Below are 24,927 nucleotides of genomic sequence, written 5' to 3'. Positions count from 1 at the left end.
TGATATCAGATCGAGCGGAACGAAAAAATCAACCTCGGAACCATTGTGAATTATTGTTTCCGCGAGCCACTAAAATAGACGAACGAAGTTACACTGGCAGTCAAGGGGGCAGGCATATTCCCGGAAGTAGAAACACGAAATGAGCTGGTGATCAACACTCTGCTAACTCCCTTGGACGGCCATAGATTTCAGATTTTTTTGCGATCCCATAACTTCATGTAACATGTGCCCTTTGTCTCCCTTATAGCTTCTGTGTATTCTATATAGGGTATCGAAGGCAAAATTAATTCATTTCTTCCCCGTATATTACGTTGATTTCCCGTAAAGAAGTATTTTAGCATGTCTGTTGTAGGGAAGCTAACGTTCGCCCGTAATGTTTGGATAAGAAGCTGAGTGAGCCTGCACGAAAACCATGACGGAGAGTCATTCGCAAGATCAGTGAAAATGCGTGTAGCCTACGGTAACCTACTGTTTGATATGGTAAAGCATTACCTAGAGGCAAGTACACATAATACTAATATTAAAAAACGAACGTTAACAATTTCAGAGGTTTTCGATCTATCAGACGAGTTACAGCAGGCTAACGTCACGAACTGAGTACGAGTCTGCGCAGTACGACGGAAATTTTGTTTCAGCCCCCTTCCATTGAGAACAACGGAGTCTGTTTGTCCATTTCTTTTAGGTCTATGCTGGCAGTGGCAAAGGGCAATCGATGGAGCAAACCTGTGTATAAACATATGCACTGTTGAATGAATTTGGCGTTTTACTCGTGAGAATGAACCCAATTTTAAGAAAGGTAAAGTCTTCAAATGCACATCAATACTATGTCATCTTGTGTTTAAGCAAAAGAAATGTTAGGTATTGTTAAAATGAAAAAGAGGTCACACGTGCTGTGGCTCAGTAAAAAACGTGAATTTACGATCTGCTAGTTTGACGGAGAAATGACGTTTGGTCATGACATTTGTAAAACGAAATGTGTGCACTATTGCAGGTTTCACGAATACGACACACTGGGAGTCTGGACCATGCATTGTCATTATTCAGGTAATGCTTTTAACTTGATTTAGTGGACGCGGTCATCATGCAGGACATCACTTTAACATAACGTTAACTCAGTTTGTCCTTTTTCATTACCTTAAGGTCCTCGGATTTCATGTTAAAGACGCTCTTTGGTAAGACATTATGAAACGCATCATGAATCCATGTTGAAGTGGCTCACCTTATGAAACTGCATGCAGGATTATGCTCTTGCAGAGCCCTTAAAACCATACCCATTCCGATAACAATGAGAGTTCAACTAAGAATTCGAGAAGGGTTGTAATAAACATCCTGTAATCATAATTCAAGAACAGACAGACAGACAGACATTCCTGCACATAGTAGAGAGATAATAGGTTTCATGTGTTACTTCAGGGGGCTGTTCTGTGACCAGTGAGAGAAATTATAGATCCATGCCAACTCATGGTATAGGGAGATACAAGTACCTCCTCCCTAAAGAAGCGGTAAGCACCTGTTTTCATCCTCTTTGTCTCAATCTAACATGACATGTGAAATGGTATATGTAATTCATTACTGATCGTTGGGGATTGGGACAACCATTTGATGTCATTCAACTCTGGAGTTTAACCTGGGGCATTCCTAGTTTCTCAAAAGAAACCAATAGCTGCCATAACATGTAGCCTAAGTGAATGTTTAATGGGCACATTGTTTTAGCATTTGCATTGCATTTTATTTTTATTCAGTCCGTATGTTCAGTATAGTCTGTTCTGGCAAACATTTGAACAAAAAATACTTATTTGTTTAAAACTGTCTGTAGTTGGATGCCTTCATAGTATGGAATGTTGGACCAGTCTAAAGTCTTGCTTTCATTTTTTTTCCATTTGTATTTTTGCTGACTCTTGATAGCCTAAGAAGAAAAAGGAGAAACTTCAATTGAAACAGATTAAAGCAGCAACCAGCACAGCCTACGGTGTGCTTAATGTGTCAGTGTCCGGATATGACATGACTCTGGTGGAACACTATTCCCAATACATCCATAATCTATGCAACCGGTTCAATGTCAAAGTAGATGAAAGGTAACACCTCTCCTCCACCTCTCTAGGACTTCTGTAGGTACCTTTTGATTGGCATTAGTGTCATTAAAACTAATGTCATGGCTGGTTTTTGCTATATTTAGTCCAATTGATTGTCAAGTAGTTTTACTCTGGGCTGATGCATAGCCGTACAATTGTCAATAATCATCACAATATTTGATCTTTTCTTTTGAAAGCTTTGCTTTACCAACTAAGTCTACAGAGATGATGGTCATGCCAGAGCAAGGCACCAAGATGTATGTGGATGCCATCCTGAAGACACACGAAAGAGTTGTCCAGGTGACCTGCTTCCTCTCTCATCATCTCCTCTTCCTGTTTGCACCAGTTTTACAAAAAACAAAAGCTCAAAATCCTCATAAACATTGTTGTTTGCGGTCACTGATATGAACTAAACTTGTATTCCCTGTTGTGCTGACACACATTTTAAATATTTGTGTTTTGTTTGTAGATAAGTGAGTTGAATGCAACGTTTTGTCCCATTTTCCTGGAAGTGCTCTTGAGAAACCAACCCGAGGGAGTCCAGCTTTCTGTGAAGGAGGTAAGATCAGCCACCCTCTGTCATAACACATACCTGTCCAAAAGCTTTAAAAGAAGCAGTCCACAATTCTGACAAAAAGTTGTTTCTTTTGAGCTCAGCAGCTAATAAAATTGCTCCCTTTCCTTGCGTGCTCATGAGGTAACGTTCTGATTGCCTGGAATTATTTACTCGTCTGGTCAGTGGGGCAGTGGTGAAAACCAAATCGTTTTAAATTGTTTTATTAAATTACAGTGAGGAGCATATGTATTTGATACCATGCTAAAACAGGAATATAAAACCATCATTTGACAATTGATCTTAATGCCTTAATTAAAAGAAATGTAAAAAATAAAACCAATAACACCAATTTTCTTTGTGATTGAAGAATGTATCGTAAATACATAAATGTGTTCCTTAAATGCTAAGGGAAGGAAGTATTTGACCCCTTATGTAACCCTATGGGAATTTAACACATAGGGTTAACATAGGGGCAGGCAGATTTTTATTTTTAAAGGCCAGCTATTTCATGGATCCAGGATATTATGCTTTGGAATTAAAATAGCCCCACATCATCACATACCCTTCACCATAGCTAGAGATTGGCATGGTGCTTTTTCCAGTAGGCCTATTAGCCTGTTTGATGCTCATTGACCTCAATGCAAATCATTGCAAAACATTCTCCTCAGAAAAAGGAGAAATCCGGCCAGTTTCACACAGATCTCTGTTTCTCAAGGTCACCAAGTACTGTCGATATGAGAAAAAAAGTAAAACAATGCAGCCAGGCAGAGCCAGGCAACTCTGGGCTGGGGCATGTCCGTGAGCTCCCTCGTACAAGAAATTGAACCCCAAGATTTTCAGGCTGCTCCATGCTAGCGCAGTTCCTTAGCCCCTACACTACCACTGCCCAACACTAATACATGAACAGATGTCATTGCAAAAGTGAGACAGTTTGTTGACCTGCATCTGAAACTTCATATCTCATGCATCTCTCTGTCTCTCCCTTTTCTTTTCTCAATACAGCACACTGACGCAGACTTCCTTGCACGCTTCAAAGCTCGACCAGCACTTGAGGGACTGATTGCACAAATTAATTAGACAACTGCTTGTATCTTACCTTTTTTTGTCAAACTTACATACAAAATGTTTATATGTTGGTGTGTTCCAGCTGACAATTAAATACATTTTTATTTAAAACCAAACATGTGTTTTCATTCATTGTTTCATGCATCATTATTTATTACAGAGTTTACATGGCCAAAGTAAGCTTGTATTTTCATATGGGAAAGGATATGTTATTTAATTTATTTTGTAGGACTTTTCCTTCATTTCATTGATTTGGATGGACCTACAGTATAAACGAAATGGTTCAGAATAGGCCACTGCAAAGATGCATTGAATGGACAGGTAATAGGTCCAATTTTAGTCTTTCAAGAAGGGTCTAAGGCATATCTGTTTAACATGCACTTAGTTTATTAACTGCTCCTTATTGTGGTTTGTAGTATTGTCTATTTTCATTAGGCCGTTGATTGAATTGACATTGTTGTTTATTATTGCTATTCTCCCTAACGTTCCCAACTTTTTAAATTGTTCACTGTTAAATGTAAATATTGTATTGTTTTTATTTATGTCGCTTTGGACAAAAGTATCTGCATCCCATAACCATAACAAGATGCCTGCATAAAGAAAAAGCAGATTTACAAGAAAACCTGTGGTTAGTTGCCCTACCTGTGCGTTTGTATTGATTGATTGATTGATTGATTGATTGATATGATTGACTGATTGATTGATTGATTGATTGATTGATTACACAGCTCTGCAGTCATGCATGTGAGGGATCTAGCTGCTAGTAGTCGGTCAGACTCACTCAGTAGGCCTTGTGTTGTCATCATGATCAAACTGCGCCCCCTGCTGCATTGCATTGGTATAATTAAATCTTAAAATATTTCTGATATTCTTGTAGATAATGTCCTAGACTGGATTGCCAAAATGCTTAAACCCCCAGATATTAATGAGTGTACTAATCACTACCTCTTGAATCCTTGAAAAGTGAAAATTATTTTGCGGAACTTCTACGAATCCTTTCAGCAGTTAGTTGAAGCTACGTATCCATAGTAACCAAACGCAGACCCCAACAAATGAAGTCGGACTCGGACGGATGACGGATCATATAAAGTGAAGGTAAACAGTGGTATGGCCACACAAAAGATTTCTAGTTTTACCGTTTAAATTGGTGTAAGTTGTGTGACTCATTAGCCGACAGCTCTTTGAATGAGTGAGCGCATTGTTTTTGGGACAGAGTTATGGGTCGGGATTACTATGCCGCCTTGGAAATCAACAGAAATGCAACAGATGCTGAAATCAAAAAAGCGTAAGAGTAACGTTAGGCCTACTATATTTTCCTCACTAAGTCTTCCTCTATCGATCTTTGCCAACCCTTAGTATATGGTTTAACCGCTGGCTGTTTTGTCCAGGTATCGACGTCTTGCTTTGAAATATCACCCCCAAACGAATGACCAGCCAGGCGCTTACGAAAGGTTCAATCTGCTTGCCGAGGCCTATGATGTTTTGAGTGATCGTAAGTTTTTCCATCCTCCTTCTTCAACGTTTTGTTCAACGAAGGGTCAGCTTCTTCTAGCTGTCTCAATACCGTGGACACTTAAGGGTAAAGGCCACTATGTAGGTGTGGGCTTAGGCTACATTAATAAGGGAATAGCTGCTACAGCAATCAGTTTCTTTCTTTCTTTTTTTTTCAATCATGATCAGAGTTTTGTCACTAATCCTGATGAAGCCATCATTATTTGACTAGGCTATATCTACTGGAGGGTTACGTTTTTTACATTTTGTCATTTAGTGTTTTACATTTGTCCTAACAGCTCAGAAAAAGGCCACATATGATAAGTTTGGAGAGGAGGGTTTGAAAGGAGGCATTCCAGAGGAGGCAGGAGAAAATGGAGCTTGGACAGCAGGATACACCTATCATGAAAATCCAGATAAAATATTCAGACAGTTCTTTGGGGGAGACAATCCTTTTGCTGGTAGGTTACTGACCAAATTGAACCAACTTGTATAGTATTTTAACCAGGTCTAACAACTTATTTCAGTCTTGTTTTTTGGATTTGATTGGCAACATGTCTTAATGGAATTGCATCCTCTAGATTTCCACTCAAGAGAGGGACATGAGGTTAACATTGCATTTGGTGGACTGCGAGGAAGAGGAGTAAAAAAGCAAGACCCACCCATCGAGCGAGATCTCCACTTGGCTTTAGAGGACCTCTTTTATGGATGCACCAAAAAGATAAAAATTTCTCGCAGGGTAAGTCAAAAGGCTTTCCCATCATCCTCAGCCCTACATGGTCAAGGGATGGATATTTTTTTATTCAGTGTTAGGCCTGTGTATCAATGTAGCACATTGCCTCTGGCGTGAGATTGCAACATCATTTTCTATAATGTTCTTCATACTTGAGCTTGTACCGTACCGTTGAAATGTCTTTTACATTTCCTCTCAAACCGTCCTTCATTGTTTTAACATGTTCTATCGATTGATTGATGTTCTTTGTTTGGCAGGTTATGAATGAAGATGGACACACATCCAGCATCAAAGACAAGATTCTGACAATCAATGTCAAACCAGGATGGAACGAAGGGACCAGAATAACATTCCCAAATGAAGGAGATCAGGTGAGGTGGAATTCTGGGATCAGAATCACATTCCCACACAAAGATCAAGTGAAGTGGCATTCAGTGGAATTCTCCATGTATTTACTCTTCTTATTATTGTTGATAATTTTGTAGGGTTATTTTTGTTGTTTTGCAGGGCCCTAATAATATCCCAGCAGATATTGTGTTTATTGTGCGTCAGAAAAGCCATCCTCGGTTTGCCCGTCAGAATGATGACTTGATTTACACCGGTCATATATCTCTGGAGAAGGTAAGACATTGCAGCAGACTTCGATATGGATAGCAGTCCAATCTCTCAGTATGTTTACTGGGAATGTTCACATTGAGCTAAGAAACCCTTCTCAAGCACTGCCATTAAATAGGTGTAGAGTTGTTAGTGGTGATATTGCTGGCCTGAACATTTTTAGCTCCACTGCTTGTAGACTGGAATCTGTGGTAATTATTATGCCTCTTGATGTGCAGAACTAAATGGGTGTTGCTAATCAATGGATAAGGTACACCTTGCAGTTGTAAGCAGACAGTTGGAAAGAGATCTAGTAGAGTAGTGCTTTATTTCATCATTTGTTTAATTCAGGAAATCCAATAATAAGTCAATGATTGTCCTTTGCTTCAGTAATCACACAGGACTAAAATCACTTAAGATTCTTAAAGTGCAAGATGTAGGTTTATAAATAGCTAACAGAACTTCCATTGTGGTAATAAGCCTTTTTCACCAACTAACCCACAGGGTTTGTAAGCAGCTGTTGTTGTAAGTGTAGGTCTGTTAAAGTGATGTGGGTCTGCAAATGTCAGTTGAAAGTTTATCACAAAAACAGTTTCTACCTTTCACAGGATAGACCATGCCTACTTGTTAGTCACCTACAGTGTTTTGATTAAAAAGTGCATTCAGCTACTACTTGGCACAGTTACTACATACTGAACATACAATATGTGCTATGTGTAAATAAACCTGCATATAATAGTGGTTATGTTTAAAGCAACACTAAGAGTTTTTTGTACCTTAAAATAATGTTTCTAAAATAATTTTAGGGGTTCATCAACTCATAACAGGGTGAACAGCACTTCTGCATTCACTTTGCGGCCCTCTATCGGCTATAACCGGCCGCACTATGTAACTTCACCATATCGGGTAGTTTGATGAAATGAGACATAAGAAACTACAAATTTGACTTGGTTTGATGATGCAACACATCATACTTTCATAAAATTATGCAACATACAGTACTCTACATTGTCTGTGGACATGGTTATTTGATGGCTAAACAAATAGTGTGCGTGTGACAGCGGAAAAGTGCTTTAGTGTTGCATTAAAAAAAAACCTGTGCCATCAGATTATCCTAAAGATGTAACGTCGATTTATTTTATAACTCTACCAACACATCCTCCCCCAATCTCAGGCTCTGACAGGTTTCTCTGTGGATGTGGAGACACTAGACAGCAGGCTCCTCAGTATTCCAATCAATGATATTGTGCAGTTAAGTATTGTGGTCATTTTTCTGTACGATTAGATACACCTCATTGTTAAATGTCAAAATTATGGCAGGAGTGAGCGTGTCTTAGTTATTGTGAAACAATTCCCCTGCCAAGTTATACCCCTCACTCTCATACTCAGGAGAAAAAGATTTTGTCTGTGCTCACTGATGTCAAAAGGATGCTAATGAAGCGTGTCTGTCCTTAGTCCCACTTACAGTAAGGAGGTCCCGGGTGAGGGGATGCCACTAGCCAGCTGCACGAACAAGAAAGGAAACCTCATCATCAAGTTTGTCCTCTACTTCCCTCAGAAGCTCTCCCCAGAGAAGAAACAGCTCATTAAACAGGCGTTTCGTACCTGACGCTTCAAATCAAGAGCCTATTCAGAATGCACTAAAAACAAGGCTTAAGCCATTCCTTCTTCCACCTTAACCTCTATTCAATACATTTTTACACTAAAATAAAATCCAGTACTTTAAAATAAAGTAAAAACAGTACTTTATTTGAATTAAAAACACTTAAGCTTTGTAAAGACAAGAGGAAATAAGACCAGCTTTCCATCTTCAGGGGTACCTTGAATGAAACTAGTTTGAAAAACTGACTGCAAGCATAGATCTAAACAAGGGTTGGGGGGCTTTTGGAACTAGACTAATATCAAAGAGAGGTAGATAAGCAAGATTGACGCATGAGGAACTTCAGGGCACATGCGCACAGAATCCCATCTAGAGTGGAGAGGCCCGGTTGTTGTTGCGGGCCATCATCATGGCACGCTTAAGCTGCTCGTACGTCACGAACATCACCACGTTCCACGAGCCCAGCCTCAGGAAAGAGGGCATGAACCTGGAGAAATCAGAACAGGACACAACTAGCATAAGAAAAAAAATCTCCAGTGACAGTGGGAGGTAGACATCAAGACGCTTTATCTTGATCTCCCCCAAACCCTTTGAGAAGGCATTTACAGTTAAACTCACTAATGCAGCTTTGTGCTCGGAAACCCACATTTTTGTACTGAATGTTAAGTGTGCAAGAAGGAACTGAAGCACAAATCCAGGCATTATGGAAGCCATGTTGTCACCTACCCTTTGTAGAAAGCCATGGGCCCCTCTTTGAGCAGCATGGAGAGGGCACAGTTCACAGCACCGCTGTACTGGCCGTGGGAGGAGTTCATGTATCTTGTCTTCACAACATCGACTGGCGAGGCGATCACCGTAGTGCAGAAGCCTGCACCAAAGGCCGATGTAAAGTGGCACGGTAGATCGTCTGCAACACAAGTGTCCCAACTGTAAATACTGAATATTTGCTATGGAGAAGTGAAACTCGTGAAGCAGAAGAGCAATTACCGGTCATGGGGGTTGATCTGAGTAGTGCATCCTTAATGAGGTCATAAGTGACCAGCTCGGTGCAGTTCACTATGGCGTTGCGAGCGATGTTCGGGCCCATCCCTGCCAAAGAAACGTGGCACAGCCACACAGGAAGTTTTCATTAAAATGAAGCAGATAAATTTGCAATGCAAGCACATTTGATGTGCATGCAGGTCATGCACACATCTGTACTGTAATTAGCTGTGGCTTACACATTCATTTTGCAAACTTTCTTCAGCTTTGAGGTTGCTACATGGAGGCAGTTAATAATTTGTTTCTTTTAGTTGCACGGTCATGTGGCTAATAATACACAGGAAATTACTGTAATGCAGCTGCCATTGCAGGACCAAACACGGCCTGAATGCATGCAAGGTTTAGACTAGACCAGATCAAGTGCAGTCTCTTTACACCCTCCCTCACCTCTCCACAGCCCTCGGATGCCCTCTTCTCTGGCGATGGTCCTGTAGGCGTCCATGGTACCGTGGTATCGCTTGGCGGTGCCCCCACAGCTGCCCTGTGCCTGAAAGCGCACCTTGACCACGTCAGTCGGCTGCGCCACAGCAACGGCCATGGCACCAGTTGTGCAGCCAGCCAGAAGGCGGCTACCGATCCCAACGTCTACGGTTTAAAGAGGTAGAACAGTAAATTAACATTCAGTTAACATAATTCATAAGTCCCAGAAGTATTAAGACCATAAGTCTTCATTGAATTGAATTAACTGAAATGTTAAAAACATGTTTTAATCTGACCAACAGGTCAAGTAACCAATTTTAAATGTACCCCTCCAAACGTAGGCCTACAGAGATTATGGATTGGGTCTCAACGCCAATGAGGAATCCCATTGCAAATTATGAGCTGTTAGTACAAATTACGATTTTAACATGCACCCCACACAAACTCACGCTCTGAGCCCTTGGTGTAAAACTGCTTGACCGAGTCGTAGAGGCCAATGCGGACCGAGGCAAAGCTCATCTGCCTCTGGAGGCCGGCCACCAGCCCGCTGTACAGGCTCCGGGCCCCCTCCGTGCGCACCATGGTGGTGATGGTGCCGAACACGCCTCGGTACTGCAGTCCCTTGGCCTGCCCAGCATTGCTGTGGCCTTTGGCTTCTCCCTGGATCTGCACAGAACAAAATGGGTTTGGAAAGGCTTTACAGATACTGGCATGGGTCAGGGGCTGGGGAGGGAGGTGCCCGACTCCAGGCAAAAGGGTCCGCGCAGCAAGCAATGGTCCAAGGGCCCTGTGGAATCCAAGGGCTTAACCATCGTCCCATGGGTCTGCTTAGGCTACAAGCGTGAGGAAATGGAGGGGGGAAAAAGGCAAGAGTTGGGAGAAATAAGAGAAAGTGTCGGTCAGCATGTGCCTGTAAATGTTCTAGAAGGAGTATTTTTAGGAAGTAGCAGTTTGTGGGCAAGTGAAAATGGTTTCCATATGACATTGTAGTACCTTAGGTCGCCACTAGGGAGTAGCAGGTGCAAACCATAGCCTACAGTGTTTTTTTTTAGGACAAACAGCAGAACAAAAGAATTATGGCCTGAGTCATGAGCAAACTCACCTGGAGCCGAACTTTGGCCGTGTCCAGTGGGAAAGTGAACAGGTCAGCTATGCAAGCTGCTGTCCCAGCTCCAACAAATTTCACAGCAGCGGTAGGTGGCACGTCAGCAGGGCGAAAACCAACCATTTTTCTGCTTCAGGCCAATGGGGGCTTTAAATGCGATGCTTGGATGTGTGGATGATGTGAACACAAGATAGGTGAACTCAAGTCTAGAGAAGACATTAAGAAATATTTATTAAGATTTTTAAGTTGTATTCAACTTTATATGGGCCTACATAAAATAATTTTAAACTCATTTTCCCCATTTATTTTGAAAAATATCTTCCCCTCCCCCATTAGGCCAATACAGGCCACCTGTGACTGTTAACTGAACTTTACAAACTAGTCAAGAAAACAGGAAGAGAAATAACTACATGGGAACACCATGTCCCATGACAAAAGTACAAGAGGAGGGGTGAGGGGCGTCCGCACGTGTGGCCTGCACGCAAACATGTTTAGTTTGGGAACCTCACCCTATACTCACGGAAGTAAACTCGCTCCCTCATTGGTCGATCTATTTGGTTGCTATGCTAATGTTCAGCGTACTGTACTGATGTGGCTTTACAAAGGAAGCGCTGTACCAGTCAGTTCCGCGATGCTGAATCAGATTGGCAACAAATGACTGAAAAGCTCCAGAGAACAATAGCCTGACCTGCCTCACCCCACGAATGATTAGTCATGATAAATTAAATGCATATACATCCTATTTTTATGTTTTCAGAGAAAACTACAATACCAATGACAAATTAGATGTTTGTGCCGTTTTTATCAGTTTTCTGGGAGTTTAGTTCTGAAAAACAACAACTCTTACCTCCACTCAAGTTACCCAAGATGGAAAAGCCAAAAATCAGGATTCTCTGAACGTATCCCGCTGGTTGAAATTACTTTCAACTATAATCACGTTGCCTTGATCTTCCATAGAAAATCTTTCCAACACAAGACAATACAAAAGCATACTCCAGGAGTCTGAGAAAAAACATGAAAACTGGTTAGCAGGCTACTTGGAAAATGACAATCGATGTAAAACAACACATTTTGATGTCGAACAACAGACACAAACATCCTTCTCTCTGGGAAACTTTGAGTCCTATCGGATATTTCAACGCTACCGTCGACAGATAAAAGAAGAAGAACAAACTTACCGTTAAAGGTGTAAAGAAACGGTCAGGGGGAAACTATACTTTAAAAAGCAAGTTTGTTTTGCCTCTCTTAAAGAAACCAACTACTCTCAGCTGATGCAGCACGGTCGAACGCAGCCAAAACTGAGGAAGCGTCTGTGTATTTATAGCCTGACAAAAGCGTGACGTCACTTGAAAGCAGCTGCGCTAGCCGACAAGAAATGCTGAGTGGGACTGGATGCGCCTTGTGGTCATGCCTCAACTGTAAAGTTTATTAGAGTGTCCCAAGCTATTCTGGACTCTCTTTTGTAAAACTATTGCATACAGAAACAATTAGGCCTACATCCTATTATGATAGCCTACTCTTCAGAATTGGTTATTGGGAGGTGTTATGGCATGCATGAGGCAGAAGCAGTCCCTGGTGTTGACATGAACATAATCAGTAGGCCTATGATGCAGGAGTTATGGCAGTGCCGCTATTAGTCAGTTGGTTGCCCTAAACAGAACTACTTTGTGGTTAGCTAGGTGTATCTCGACTAAATTCCAGCATAACATTTCCAGTACAGGTACGCATATAATTGGTGGCCCTTCTATATTTTTGTATCTTAGGCCTACTGTAGGCTATTTACTGTAGCTTTGTCATTAGTTTTGACATGTCTGTGGTAGGCCTATCTGAAACTAGCCTATGTGTCACCTGACGATGCACTGAGGCAATGATTGTCTTTGAACTTGGAGAAAGAAGTAGGCCGATCGTCCTGTGGTAGAATCGGAGATGCTTGCAGTTTATAAATGGTCAGTGGTGGGATGTCGGATAAATCCGACATCTCCTCTAGCCTTGTCTTTGTTGCCTTCATGGTTTCCTTTAAACAATGTTTCTTAAATCAAAAAGGTTATACTAATTGTCCACTATGACAAACCAATGGGAACTGCCACTCTCTCCTGCATGCTCAAGATGCGTTCCCAATTAAATGGAGTAGTATAACGATGACATGAGATCTGCTGCATAGAGATCGAGAGGACCCGTCATCATTGCAAGTAACATGCTGTTGATGCATTTTGACACTGTGGACGTTTGGAAGAATGAAAAGCAATTTGAAATACTTATTGGCTAAATGCTGGTGCCCCCGATGCCACAGTGCATGATGTGCGTGGTGGTAGCGGCGCACTGAGCTATGGGTTTGCAGGCAGGGGTGGGTGAACGGGCCTACCAGGCCTAGGGGTCCAAGGGCCCTGAAGCCCAAGCCTCTGCATGAAGTCACTACTAGTTCTTCACTTGATATAATTGATATAATAGGGCTCCTCAGTCAAAAAACACTGATCCTCCTCCCACCACTTCATCTCTCTCTCTCTCTCCTCTGTCACCCTCTCCCACCACTCTCTCTACCCATCTCTTTCTCCCTCTCCACTCCATCTCTCTCTCTCTCTCTCTCCCTCTCTCTCTCTCTCCCACCACTCCCCGTCTCCCAGCCAGTCAGCTTCCTCTTAGCCACACACCCACTGCTCTACCAACATCTGGCTCTCCAAAAGTTAAATTTTCACCTTTGTTTAATAGAGTCATATATTCAACAGACCGTGGCAATGCAATCATTCAATTAAATCAATTGAGTCAATAAATATGCTAGCCAAAAATTCAAAAGGTATTTATGCAGTTTCTGTTTCTACATTGATCAAAAAAGAAAAAAAAGTGAAATGTTAATTGAAAAATAATTTAGCCGTTAATAACAAAGATGTCTGACTAATCCTTTGCCTGTCCTTACTTACTCTTTGCAAACAGTCCGTTTCGTTTCCTTAAACTGACACCATATCTGCACAAAGGTCTGTTTGCTGTCTTCACGGACTGAGCGGTGTATGGAATCATTTAGAGGGGGAATGTATATGAAGCAATGTAGTTCTGCTGAGTCACAGTGATGTTCGAGTCTCAGATCCGCAAATTAAATCCACATGTCAGCCATTTGCAGAGACTTCCCTCTAATAGCCAATAGCATTCAAAGGTGTTTATGGTTAAGTTGTATAGCAGACACAGACACAGAACATTTTGTTTTCAGCTCAGTATAAGTGTGTTTATTCAGATTGATTTTCAGAAATAAACAAAAATGTCAAAAACAGTGTAATATAGCGTATTTTAGCTATAATAGTAACACAATATAGAACAAAGCAGTTACACTGTTCAATCAAACGTTACATTGGTTTTGCCCCTTAGTGCATTAGCGCTGCTGCACACAATATTTGTATGCCACCTCCGTTATTTTGGGGCTCACAGGCTGAAAAGTTTGGTAACAACCCTTGTTCTATGCAGAGGTCCCCCTCCCCCCTTAACTGCATGTCTACTTTCAGTGAGGGGCCTAGAAGCAAGAGTCACTCATTCTTGATATGCATGATATGCATATGCCCTGAGCAAGTGAAAGAAGGGGCTTCTAGTTATAAAATGCACTTATTTATTCAACCAGCTCTGTAATCCAGCATGAGCAGCAAGTACAATTCAGTTTGTTTGCCCAGGGTAATCATGTTTGATTTTGGTGTGTCCAGCCTGGACTAATGTAGGTCTAAAGTACATTTTCCGCGTGCATTAAATATGGTACACTGACTTGTTTTTCAGAATATGCAATGGAATGTAGCCTCTCTCTCTCTAGCAAGCATTCTTTTTCAAATGCTTCATTCTTTTAAAAATGCTTCAATGCTAAAATGCAGATATGATTACATTTAACTGGTGAAGTGATGAATACAGTATAATATGTTTGCAAGGGAACTATAGAGTGCCAAGCCTATGCTACTAAATAGGTCTTGGTAGGCCTCCAATTCATAGTCAACCCAAGGAGCTCCTTATTACAGCTAAATATGGCTTTAGGGCTCCAATTTCAAGTGGAAAGACAACATCAGTATGAAACTGGTTAGGTGAAAAATGAAAAGTTATAGCCTACTTTTGAATAATAAATGATTTCATCATTCTGTTTGTTTGTAAGGGTAATGTAAACTCAACGTTTCTAAATACTGTAATGATTAACCATTGTATTACAAATCATCTTTATTCAACTTTCCATCTACATCATGTGAATGATTAAAAAAAACAAAAACAATAGTAAACGAAAGCTTAGCAGGAACTTGCTTGCTACAGAGTTGTGCAAATATGCTGTACATTTTTATACAAATATTACAAGCTGTAAACTCTAAATAATGGACCCAACTTAAGCAACATACAGTTGATTTCAATGCTACATGTATACAGATATATGTTGTCACACAGCAGCGTGTTTGTGTAAACACATTCTTCACATTATATATGCATCAGGTCTAGTGGTGACCCTATGTGGTTAAATCCCCTTGTACTGTACTTCATTTTTCCCAAACTTCCCTGATCGGAATTGTGTTACCTTTCCCGACACTTGTCATCTTTCATACGTTAAGTTGACAAGGAGCCACTGCAGATTTGGCCACATAGTTCAGAGCTTCACCGTGTCAGGTATCAGGGCATATGCTCTGCCGTAAAAGCTGAGTCCGTGGTTATGATATGATATCTTTAGTGCCGTTTGGAAAATGCCCTTTTGCAGTCCTCTCAGGCAGACATGTAGGCTACCATCATCATTTCTACCTCCTTTCCTCCATATGGACGTCGTCAATGACGTTCCCGCTCGATCATAGTGAATTCGGCCAATTGCATCGCGCATTGCAATCAAAACACAACATCAAATTGCCAACTCCCAGAGCGTCAAATCGGGGACTCCCAAGAAGTTCTCATCATGGCTCGCTTGATTTGCTCATAGGACACAAACATCACAATATTCCAGGATCCCAGTCGTAAGAAAGAGGGCATAAATCTGAGTGACAAAAAAAGAAAAGCCTTAATAACAGTATCACAAACAAAGAATGACTCATCAAAGCATAAAAACACAAGTCAAGTGTACACCATTATTTCTGGCACAGGCCTATTGTAAATACAAGTGACAGAAAGGTCAGTCTACACACCCTTTGTAGAAGGCTGTGGGTCCCTCTTTGGTCACCATTGTAAGGGCACAATTAATGGCGCTGCTGTACTGGCCAGGTGTAGAGTTCATGAATCGGGTCTTCACCACATCCACAGGTGACGCTACGATTGTGGTGCAGAAACCAGCACCAAAGGCGGCCGTGAAGTGGCAGGGTAGATTATCTGTGGGGAGAGCACATGTAGTATTAGTGCCAGTATCTACTGCACCAACCCAACAGTGAGAAACATCTATAATTCAATGTCACCAGGGAAAGCAAAATTACCTGTCATGAGGTCGTACTTGAGAATGAGCTCTTTGATGATGTCATATGTGACCAGCTCAGCACAGTTCACAATGGCATTGCGAGTGATGTTGGGCAGGCAGCCTGGAATGCAAAGAATGGACATTCTTTATTCCTTTTAAATTATTCTTTGACTATTGCCCTTCCATGCCTTTATTTGTTATTACTGTTTACTAGTGTTTCCGTCACGGTATGCATGTCTCTGAATGTGAAATAGAGGTAATCACCTTTCCAAAGTCCTCTCACTCCTTCCTCACGGGCGATGGTTCTGTAGGCATCGATGGTGCCGTTGTATCTCTTGCCACCGTCTGTCGGGCGTGCCTGTGCCTGAAACCGGACCTTAACCACATCGGTGGGCTGGGCAAACGCAACGGCCATGGCACCTGTTGTACAGCCAGCCATCAAACGGACAACAATACTGGCATCTAGAAGGAGGCAGGAACATGGAAAAGAAGGTTAATAATGCTATGTGGAACAGAGAAAGTTTAAAGCTATTGCATCCACAAACCCGAGTCAACTTTTGTCATAAATATTGGAGAGAATATGAATGTGGTTACTGAAGCTATTTTGTGACTAGTCTATAGTCATCTTTTCATGTTGCTACAGCCATTCACCACAAATGCAAAGCGATACCAAGTACTTCTGGCCACTTACTATCTGAGCCCCTTGTGTAAAACTGCTTCATGGAGTCGTAGAGGCCAATGCGGACCGAGGCGAAGCTCATCTGTCTCTGGAGGCCGGCCACCAGGCCGTTGTACAGGCTCCGGGCCCCCTCGGTGCGCACCATGGTGGTGATGGTGCCGAACACGCCTCGGTACTTCACCGCCACAACTCCCTCCGCCGCTATGGCCTCTCCCTGGATCTGAAATGCACAGAATAGCCAGGCACCAATGAAGGCATGCTCAGTATTTGACCTTTGTGTACACTCAGTATACTCAAAGCAATTCTTGTAGCTTTGTGCTTTGTGCTTTGTAGGCCTGCCATTGTCTCTCAAACACAAGGAGTGTGTCATAGCGAACAGATGATTATCAGCGTAGATATCAGTGTATTAACTTGGTAATTCATACTCATTTTTAAAGAGTAGGAAATTCCATCTGAATCACCTGAAGAACAGGGAATTCCACTCACCTGAAGTCGGACCTTAGCCGTGTCCAGAGGAAATGTAACTAGGTCAGCGATGCAGGCTGCTGTTCCGGCACCGAAGAACTTCACCGTGGCTGTTGGAGCCAGGTCAGTGGGCTTCAGGCCAACCATCGTTGTCTATCACACAGGTGCTGCTTAGGATGGAATTAGAGTGGGATCTTCCTCACAAAGCCAATGCCTCTGAGTTTTGCTTCCGGAACTGGAGTAAACAGAGGAAAGCAGTTATCGAATGATTTTTAAAAAATAAATTCACAAGTACATGCAATCAATTTCACAATGTACTGTATATGCAGTGAAATGCTTTGTCCACTGACTCCATGACTGCAGTGTGACTGTAAATAAGGAAATCAATGGAAAAGAAGAGACTTGAGACTTAAGACATCTAAAGTATGAAATCTGTCCAATTTCCATTTTTTCCAACTTTTGATTAATCATCACCATTATTATTATTATTATTATTATTATCTCTAATATGATGTGCACTGAATTCTTTACAGCCACTGACTGATGAGTGAGGTGTAAATCTGCGCACCTGTTGAATTGGATGGAGTAGGCTACCACACTTGCGCAGTGTAAACTTTTTCATCAAATAATTTTACAGCTGAAGCTTTGTGCATGGAATTGTGTGGGATTAATCTCCAACACAGAATTCCCAATGTGTAGGCAATACAAAAATATGTATAAAAATATATCAGTCGTAGGCATACATCAGTGAGTTACGCTGGCTACGCCAGTTGTCTTTTTTGGGTCTATATGACCATTCAGAATCACTCCATGATAAACAAAAAACTTATATAGGCCTAATTTGCTTATTATAGAAAATCTCCGCGTTTACCTGAAAATTCTTAGCCTATTTTCTTGATAATCCGTTTGTATGTATCGTCTGCAGTAATCCTGTGCAGTATATTCCTTGTGACCTTGTAGTTCCAGAGCGTTCCGAGAAGTGTTTGAATGTTGTTGAACAAGTTCTGAATTTATATGCCCGTGCTCTGCTGGCCGTCAGTCAAGTTGCGTGTGTGAGTCACGAACCGATTCTATGTTTAACCGCGAGGTCTGTCAAGCTGTTTACTGACACAGCCAAGGAAGAAAAATCGACACATGCAGCAGGTGATGTTTGGTACCTTTAGCTAGGAACGCTACGTGACCTGACATTTCTGAGGGTGCATTTCAGCGTGTTTTTACTCATTAGTCAAGAAATGAAGACGGGCTCGGAAAAAAATCATCTGATGAGTGAATAGTGTTTCTAAAGATGCCTTGCAAAGGTGTCATGTAAAATAATCAAATGTAGCCTGTTTTTTGTTTTTAAAAAAAAAAAAAAAAAAAATATTATTTATTAAATGAAAGCATGCACTTTGATGGAGAGGCCGAACGGACCCTGGATTTGTATGACCATAAGACAGTTGCCTTTCAAATAACCCAGCCACAATTATATGATTATACAGTTAAGCAACTCCAAACATGTACCAGTACTGAAGGATTAGTTTTCTGGACAACAAAATGTACAAAATGTACCAAAACACAAACGTCCCCCATAAAAGCCAATCAGGTGCTTGTGAAAAGGCGACTGGGAACGCCACTACACGTTAGCCAATCCATACATGGTGCTTCAGTGGGTGTGTGCCTGTATCCAATGCACGGCTTGTGCAGTCAATCAAGGCTCTCCGCAGGCTATGCACATCTGGGTAAGGAACAAAACACATTACAGGAGCATAGCAACACATAGGCCCCTGGCTCCATACGTCTTGTCTGGTCTGGTCTTGTCGGCATGGTTGTGTGTGTGTGTGTGTGTGCGTGCATGTGTGTGTGCGTGCATATGTGTGTGCATGTGCTCTTTTTTGGGGTGACTTATAGAGTCAGGATATCAGGATATCAGTGCCCTCAGAATTAACCAGGACTTTCCAAGTACCCCCCCCCCCCCGACTCCCCATGTCGTGTCTGGTCTGGTCTTGTAGCGGTGTGTGTGTGTGTGTGCGTGCATGTACTTGCATTTATGTGTGTTTTTTTGGGGTGACTGGTCAGAGGGAAGGATATCATGCCCTCAAAATTAACCAGGTGACCTCCCACAGGGTTCAAAACAAGTATCTCCAAGTTATCAGCTGCTCACGACTTACTTCACACAAGGTTTGCTATTGATGTACTAACTGGTAGATTGATGACTTCACAGGGTTGGAATGACAGGAGAGTTTTCCTGGAAGGGGGAAGGTAAAGTGCAGAGAAGAGCAAGCCCACCAATCACACTGAGTGGCATGGAAAAATAGCCTAGGTTTAGTGACTCTGGGCTTCCTGGTTTGTTGACGTAAAAATATCCTTTCTTCAGCATGTGAACTAGAACTGAATAAAAATGTTTGGCTCCACATAAATCCTTACAATATTTTTTATTGTGACAAATAATATTAGAGTTTCAAGAGTCTCAAATATTGAAAAGTGTTGGAACTATTAAGATTACTGTGTGTACAGTCTCACTGCACAGCTCTCTGAGTGGGTATTTGACCTTTTCCCTTAAACCTTCAAAGTTACATAAGGGCTGTCACTATTTTTATCGAAAACGTGTGAAATATTTAGACTTTCCCAGGTTCATTCAGTATATAGCGAAAGCAATATGTGTACTTCACATGTGTTTGTGTCTGTGTGCTCGTACTGTGCGTGTGCCCGCATCCTTATATGCGGCTGATAAACCGAAAATACTGCTCCACATTCCAAAGTCTTTTACAAGAAACCTTCAAAACAATCAGTAAATGTTTAAATAGAAACCCTTTTGTCACGTCAACACTTCTGCATTGTATTCATATGCATTCCATTTAGCCTGTGGCATGGTGGCCTAACGTAAGCAAGTGTTGCGGACCTCTGGAATGGAATTACTGGTATGTGTACTGAATGCATTAGAACTGTTTGAGCAGAAGAGCTTGATGCTGAATACTGAGCTCGCCGGCTGTCTCCCTACTGGCTCGAACTGGTTTCTTCGACACATCCTGTGACATTTAAGTTCTTCACTTCAGTAAACAAGTGCTCGACCCCTCCCCAGCCCGGCCCCCCTGCTGATCCCAACCCATGACCCTCCTCTTCCCAAACTTGAAACTGGATCCAGGTATGGCAGTCTGACGTATGTGCACGTCTGACTTGGGCAGTGTGGTCACTAAATGACGCCTACTTATGAATAATAATAGTCTTGTATGAATGGTAAATGTATCTATAAATAATCAAACAGAACAGCATGTCCAGGTTAGTGGAGCAAAACAAGTATAGCTCCTCAATTAGGCTAGATACTGATTTATGTGTGTGTGCTATAATGTTGTACATTGCACTACTTGTTGTTTGTCCTGTTGATGTTGTCCACAGTAGCAAATTAGTTTCCCATTTGGGAATGAATAAAGTTAATCCATCCATCCATCAATCCAACCGATGACTATAAGTGTAAGATTATGGTGTGTGCCTATGAAAGCTATAAAGCTAACAGTTTGCACATGCACAATGTAAATATAAAATAATTTAGTATGTTTGAGTGAGGCTGTTTCAATGAGATGTCTGTAATCTTACAGCAAAATGAAACATAGTCATAATATATCATGCATAGACTCATGCAGCATTCACATGCTTGAGTGCATGACTTGCCTGTAGAGAAACAGACCTCTGTTTCTACTGCAAATATGTGCAACTTGTTCACATGAACAGTGTTTACAACTTTGTATCAAATATGTGTACGTTTGGAGATGAAAGACAGATAGATTAGATCGGACGCTTAATTAATGAGATGGATGTCAACTCTGTGGGTGTGTGTGTGTGTGAGAGAGAGAGAGAGTCAGACGCTGGCAGGCGTCCGCCTGTTTCCATTCTGCACCGTCTACGCCACACGTCTGGGCACCACCACCTGTGGCAGCAAAGAGTGACCTTTTGGCTTGCGTCTCTGACGTACCCTGACTCCCCCTTTCTCCTTTTTCAGTCATCCCCCCTTTCCACACACACACACACACACAGTTCCTTTTTCCACAGCCATAGCACGGCACAGTCCAACCGTGTGACCCGTAAAGAGGCACAGTGCTTTTATTCCAGCACTGCTTGGGACTGCATCGTCAGCTCGGAGAGTGCCAAGATGTGTGACCTGCAGTGCTCGGATTCAGACGCCGCATTCTCTCTGATCCTGCCTCTGCCCGACGCCACCCGCTCAGATCATTCAAATTAAAGACAGACATGTCACGACATAATCACCCATATGCCAGTATACTGTGCTCATCAGTGTGTTAGTTATTACTCTGAGATACTTTGTTGCCCTGATCATGACGTCCTGCTGCCATGGTCATCTGTTTATGGTTTCTGTGAACAGTGCAGAGTCTCTGAGCCTCTGATACTGGGAATGACCCTCACAGCTGAATAAAGTTCCCTTGATAAGGCTGTAATACTCATCTTTGGAACAAACTTCACTCTTGCCTTTGCCTGTCTCGGATGGCCCTTAATATGGTGGCCCTTTCAAGTGCCGAGGGAGAGGGTGTAGTGAATAGTTTTGGAAACAGTGTATGGGGGAACATTTGGTTCCTGTAACATTCAGCCCATTGTGACATAGGAGGCACTCAACCAATCAGGACAGTAATTTGCCAAATCATGTATTTTTTTACAGATGCAGGGGGTGGGGAGAGATGAATTTTGTTTGGCAGGTGAGTTCAAAATGGCTCACTTCCTGGAAAAATGCAAACTCATATCCTCTATCTAAGACAGACTTATCTGTCTGAATCTGATGACCAAAAAAGGACTGGTGCCATCTCCGGCTGGGCTCAGGAAAAAGTGCCCGCCATGCCCGAGCAGCATGACGCCGGAGGACGTGGCGTCCCAGCTAAGCCAGCGACCACAAAATATCTTCACTCCCTGTAGTCAACTGTACTCAGCCAGTCATGCAAGAGTGACCCTCGTCCCATGCACACATGCTGTACTCTTCAATACTTGCTTCAAAAGCTGTCACACCAGTCAACTAAGCCTGAAATGTCCAATCAAAGGCTAGGCTACGGGGTTTTCTCTGGTTTACAAACCTAACTGCACCTGCTTCATTTTGCAGAAACTCTGACTTCTACTCTGCAGCATCATTGTTGCACAAGCATTGGACAGCCATGGCTTTAGTGACAGTTGTTAACAACAATAAGCTGCTATGCTGATTGCGGTCATATATCTTGCGAAATATGGCATGATGTCAATGGTGCGCAAGTGATGACAGTATTGAATTGTCATTGTCACTACGCACAGGAAGGTGTGATGAGAGTGAATCTGAGCAAAGTTCAGGCCCTTGTTAACCTTTGGCATTAGAATGGCAGAGATGGAGTGGAGCTGAATGAAGTGGAATCATGGCTGGAATGGAATGATAGAGAGCTGCCAGTTCTTCTAACCAGTCTCTGGTTCTAACGGAATGACCTGTGAGAGTGGCGGCATGCCTTGGAACATATCTCAAGCAAGGCATATCAAACTTTATTACTTCATTACCGAGCTAACCGCTGTGGCTTTGTTGCTGATTAAGGGAACGGCTCCCAGTAGCTAAAGGAGTTAGTCACACAGTTACAGGCAATATGAGTAACATGCACACCCCACCCCAAAAAGTTGAACAACCTCCCCCTCTGGAAAAGTACTGAGGTGTTTGTCATAGTCATATTGACAAATGATCTCTGGCCAGAAAAGACTTGACTGTGGAAGATGGTCTTACATTCTGTTACCCTCATGTTAAAATTCACAGTTACACCTGGACCTGAACTTGTTGGAGGATATTGCTTCCATTTTACAGTCTATTTAGCATAAAAACAAACTGAAACTCTGACCAATGTGTTTGAATGTGTAGTTATGAATTTGGACCTTCAAGAGTTGAGTCTGCACCCCTAGCTTTGTGCAGTGGTGCAGTCATGTTGGAACAGGAAGTGCCCATCCTCAAACTGTTCCCACAAAGTTGAGAGCATGGGATTGTCCAAAAATTTTTGGTTAATTCTGAACTCCCGTCCTGTTCCAACATGACTGTGCACCAGTGCACAAAGCAAGGTCCATATTAGTCTAGTCGTAATCCCCATAGGCCCAATAGTAAACCCAGACATGTTGAGTACCCTAAAGTTTTATTGCATAAATGTAATCTATAGGGCTAGTGGATGAAATTCTACTTGGTTGCCTAAAGTTGCACTTTGGGCAATTTGCATAATTAGCATAAATATATAGCCAATTAAGGAATATGGGTGCAGGTGAATAGGGTAAAAAAATAAATAATATATATCACTATGAAACTTTCTCAGTTGGTTACTTGTGTTAAGATGAGGAAAAAATGTATTGCATGTTTTTTATATTTTACTGTTTACATATGCAAATTAGGCCCTATCTTATAAAAAAGGCTCTAATTTGCATACACACAAAATCAGATAGTGTGATAAAGCCAGGCTCAAAATTGTTCTTTTTTCCAAAGTAAACATGTATACTTGGAGGGCTGAGTTGGTGAAAACCTTTAAAGGAACCTGGTAAGGAGGCAGTGTTAACCTATTGACCCATTTAATCCCAATGGTCATAATTGTGACCGTACAAAAACATCTTGCTCCTGTGCCTTTAAAATGTCATAGTTTTATGTTGTATATAGTTCTTGTATATAGTTAATGTGTATTTGTGTATGTGTGCATGCTGGATATAGTTATTTTGCATATTATGTATAGTTCTTGTAGGTTTGTGTGCATGCTGTTATATAGTTATTTTGCATGGAGCACCTAATTTCTTAATCGGTCCGTCCATAGGTCAACACTGCCTCCTGACCAGGTTCCTTAAAGGTTTTCACCAACTCAGACCCCAAGTACACATGTTTACCCTTGGAAAAAAATATTTTGAGCATGACTTTATTATTAAACAATCTGATGTTGTCAGTATGCAAATGAGCGCATGTTTAATGAGACATGGCCTCATTTGCCTATGTAAACATTAAAATATAAAAACCATGCAATACATTTTTTTCTCATCTTGGCACAAGTAACCAACTAAGAAAGTTTCATAGTGATATCTATTATTTAAAATTTTTACCCTATTCACCTGCACCCTATTCACCTTAATTGCCTATATATTTATGCTAATTATGTAAATTGCCCAAAGTGCAACTTTAGGCAACCAAGATAAATTCCATCTATTAGGCCTATAGATGACATTTCTGCAATAAAACTTTAGGGTACTCAACATTTCTGGGTTCAAGAAATTACGACTAGACTATATAGACATGGATGATAGAGTTTGGTGTGGATGAACTTGACTGGCCTGCACAGAGTCCTGGCCTCAACCAAAAGAACACCTTTGGGATGAATAAGTGTGGATAGCCACTCTTCTCATCCAACATCAGTGTGTGGCCTCACAAATGTGCTTCTGGAAGAATGGTTGAAAATTCCCATCCTAAACCTTGTGGAAAGCCTTCCCAGAACAGTTGAAGCTGTTATAGCTGCAAAGAGTGGACCAGTAACCGTCACTTAAGTTCGTATGCAAGTCGAGGCAGGTGACCCAATACTTTTGGCAATATAGTGTATCTTGCTAACAAACAAACAGACAAACAAAACAAATCCTGATGAAAATGTAACCTCCTTGGCGGAGGTAATAAACAAATGCCATAAATATACAAACCATAACTCTAAGAATGAATGAATCAAGTGTAAGCCAAACAGTCCAGTCTTTAGAGCCCTCTTGAAAGATTCAAATTGATTGCAGGAACGCAGAA

General features: G+C 41.7%; 4 protein-coding genes across 5 annotated transcripts; 2 read left to right on the top strand and 2 right to left on the bottom strand.

Annotated features, from left to right (window-relative positions):
- The first annotated feature begins 64 nt into the window (after positions 1-64).
- mrpl48 (mitochondrial ribosomal protein L48) lies at positions 65-3,809 on the top strand. The gene is made up of 9 exons (XM_062535765.1): positions 65-101; positions 698-796; positions 992-1,044; positions 1,141-1,172; positions 1,414-1,502; positions 1,906-2,075; positions 2,270-2,372; positions 2,542-2,631; positions 3,631-3,809. Exons 2-9 carry the CDS (start codon positions 776-778, stop codon positions 3,703-3,705), a joined length of 633 nt encoding a protein of 210 aa, XP_062391749.1. The 5' UTR covers positions 65-101; positions 698-775; the 3' UTR covers positions 3,706-3,809.
- An 850-nt stretch (positions 3,810-4,659) lies between these two features.
- dnajb13 (DnaJ heat shock protein family (Hsp40) member B13) lies at positions 4,660-8,250 on the top strand. 2 transcript variants are annotated; one of them, XM_062537326.1, is made up of 9 exons: positions 4,660-4,788; positions 4,907-4,978; positions 5,082-5,185; positions 5,484-5,645; positions 5,766-5,923; positions 6,175-6,288; positions 6,425-6,538; positions 7,686-7,762; positions 7,967-8,250. In XM_062537326.1, the coding sequence occupies exons 2-9, from the start codon at positions 4,911-4,913 to the stop codon at positions 8,118-8,120; spliced, it is 951 nt and encodes a 316-aa protein (XP_062393310.1). In that variant the 5' UTR covers positions 4,660-4,788; positions 4,907-4,910; the 3' UTR covers positions 8,121-8,250. The 2 variants fall into 2 exon arrangements, with proteins under 2 accessions (XP_062393310.1, XP_062393311.1); XM_062537327.1 differs by having other exon boundaries at positions 4,780-4,798.
- On the bottom strand, positions 8,240-11,990 carry LOC134080742 (mitochondrial uncoupling protein 2-like). Its single transcript, XM_062537328.1, has 8 exons — positions 11,856-11,990; positions 11,525-11,679; positions 10,675-10,883; positions 10,022-10,238; positions 9,540-9,737; positions 9,099-9,200; positions 8,838-9,018; positions 8,240-8,598 (listed from the first exon to the last, which is right to left on the bottom strand). The coding sequence occupies exons 3-8, from the start codon at positions 10,798-10,800 to the stop codon at positions 8,481-8,483; spliced, it is 942 nt and encodes a 313-aa protein (XP_062393312.1). The 5' UTR covers positions 10,801-10,883; positions 11,525-11,679; positions 11,856-11,990; the 3' UTR covers positions 8,240-8,480.
- Positions 11,991-14,888: 2,898 nt separating this feature from the next.
- ucp3 (uncoupling protein 3) lies at positions 14,889-18,175 on the bottom strand. The gene is made up of 7 exons (XM_062537325.1): positions 18,070-18,175; positions 17,220-17,433; positions 16,746-16,953; positions 16,319-16,516; positions 16,074-16,175; positions 15,792-15,972; positions 14,889-15,643 (listed from the first exon to the last, which is right to left on the bottom strand). The coding sequence occupies exons 2-7, from the start codon at positions 17,343-17,345 to the stop codon at positions 15,535-15,537; spliced, it is 924 nt and encodes a 307-aa protein (XP_062393309.1). The 5' UTR covers positions 17,346-17,433; positions 18,070-18,175; the 3' UTR covers positions 14,889-15,534.
- Positions 18,176-24,927: the final 6,752 nt, after the last annotated feature.

The sequence above is a fragment of the Sardina pilchardus genome, chromosome 5 (genome assembly GCF_963854185.1).
Source record: "Sardina pilchardus chromosome 5, fSarPil1.1, whole genome shotgun sequence".
Classification (NCBI taxonomy): domain Eukaryota; kingdom Metazoa; phylum Chordata; class Actinopteri; order Clupeiformes; family Clupeidae; genus Sardina; species Sardina pilchardus.
Note: the sequence above shows the minus strand (reverse complement) of the source record. Positions and strands in the feature narration are given on the sequence as shown.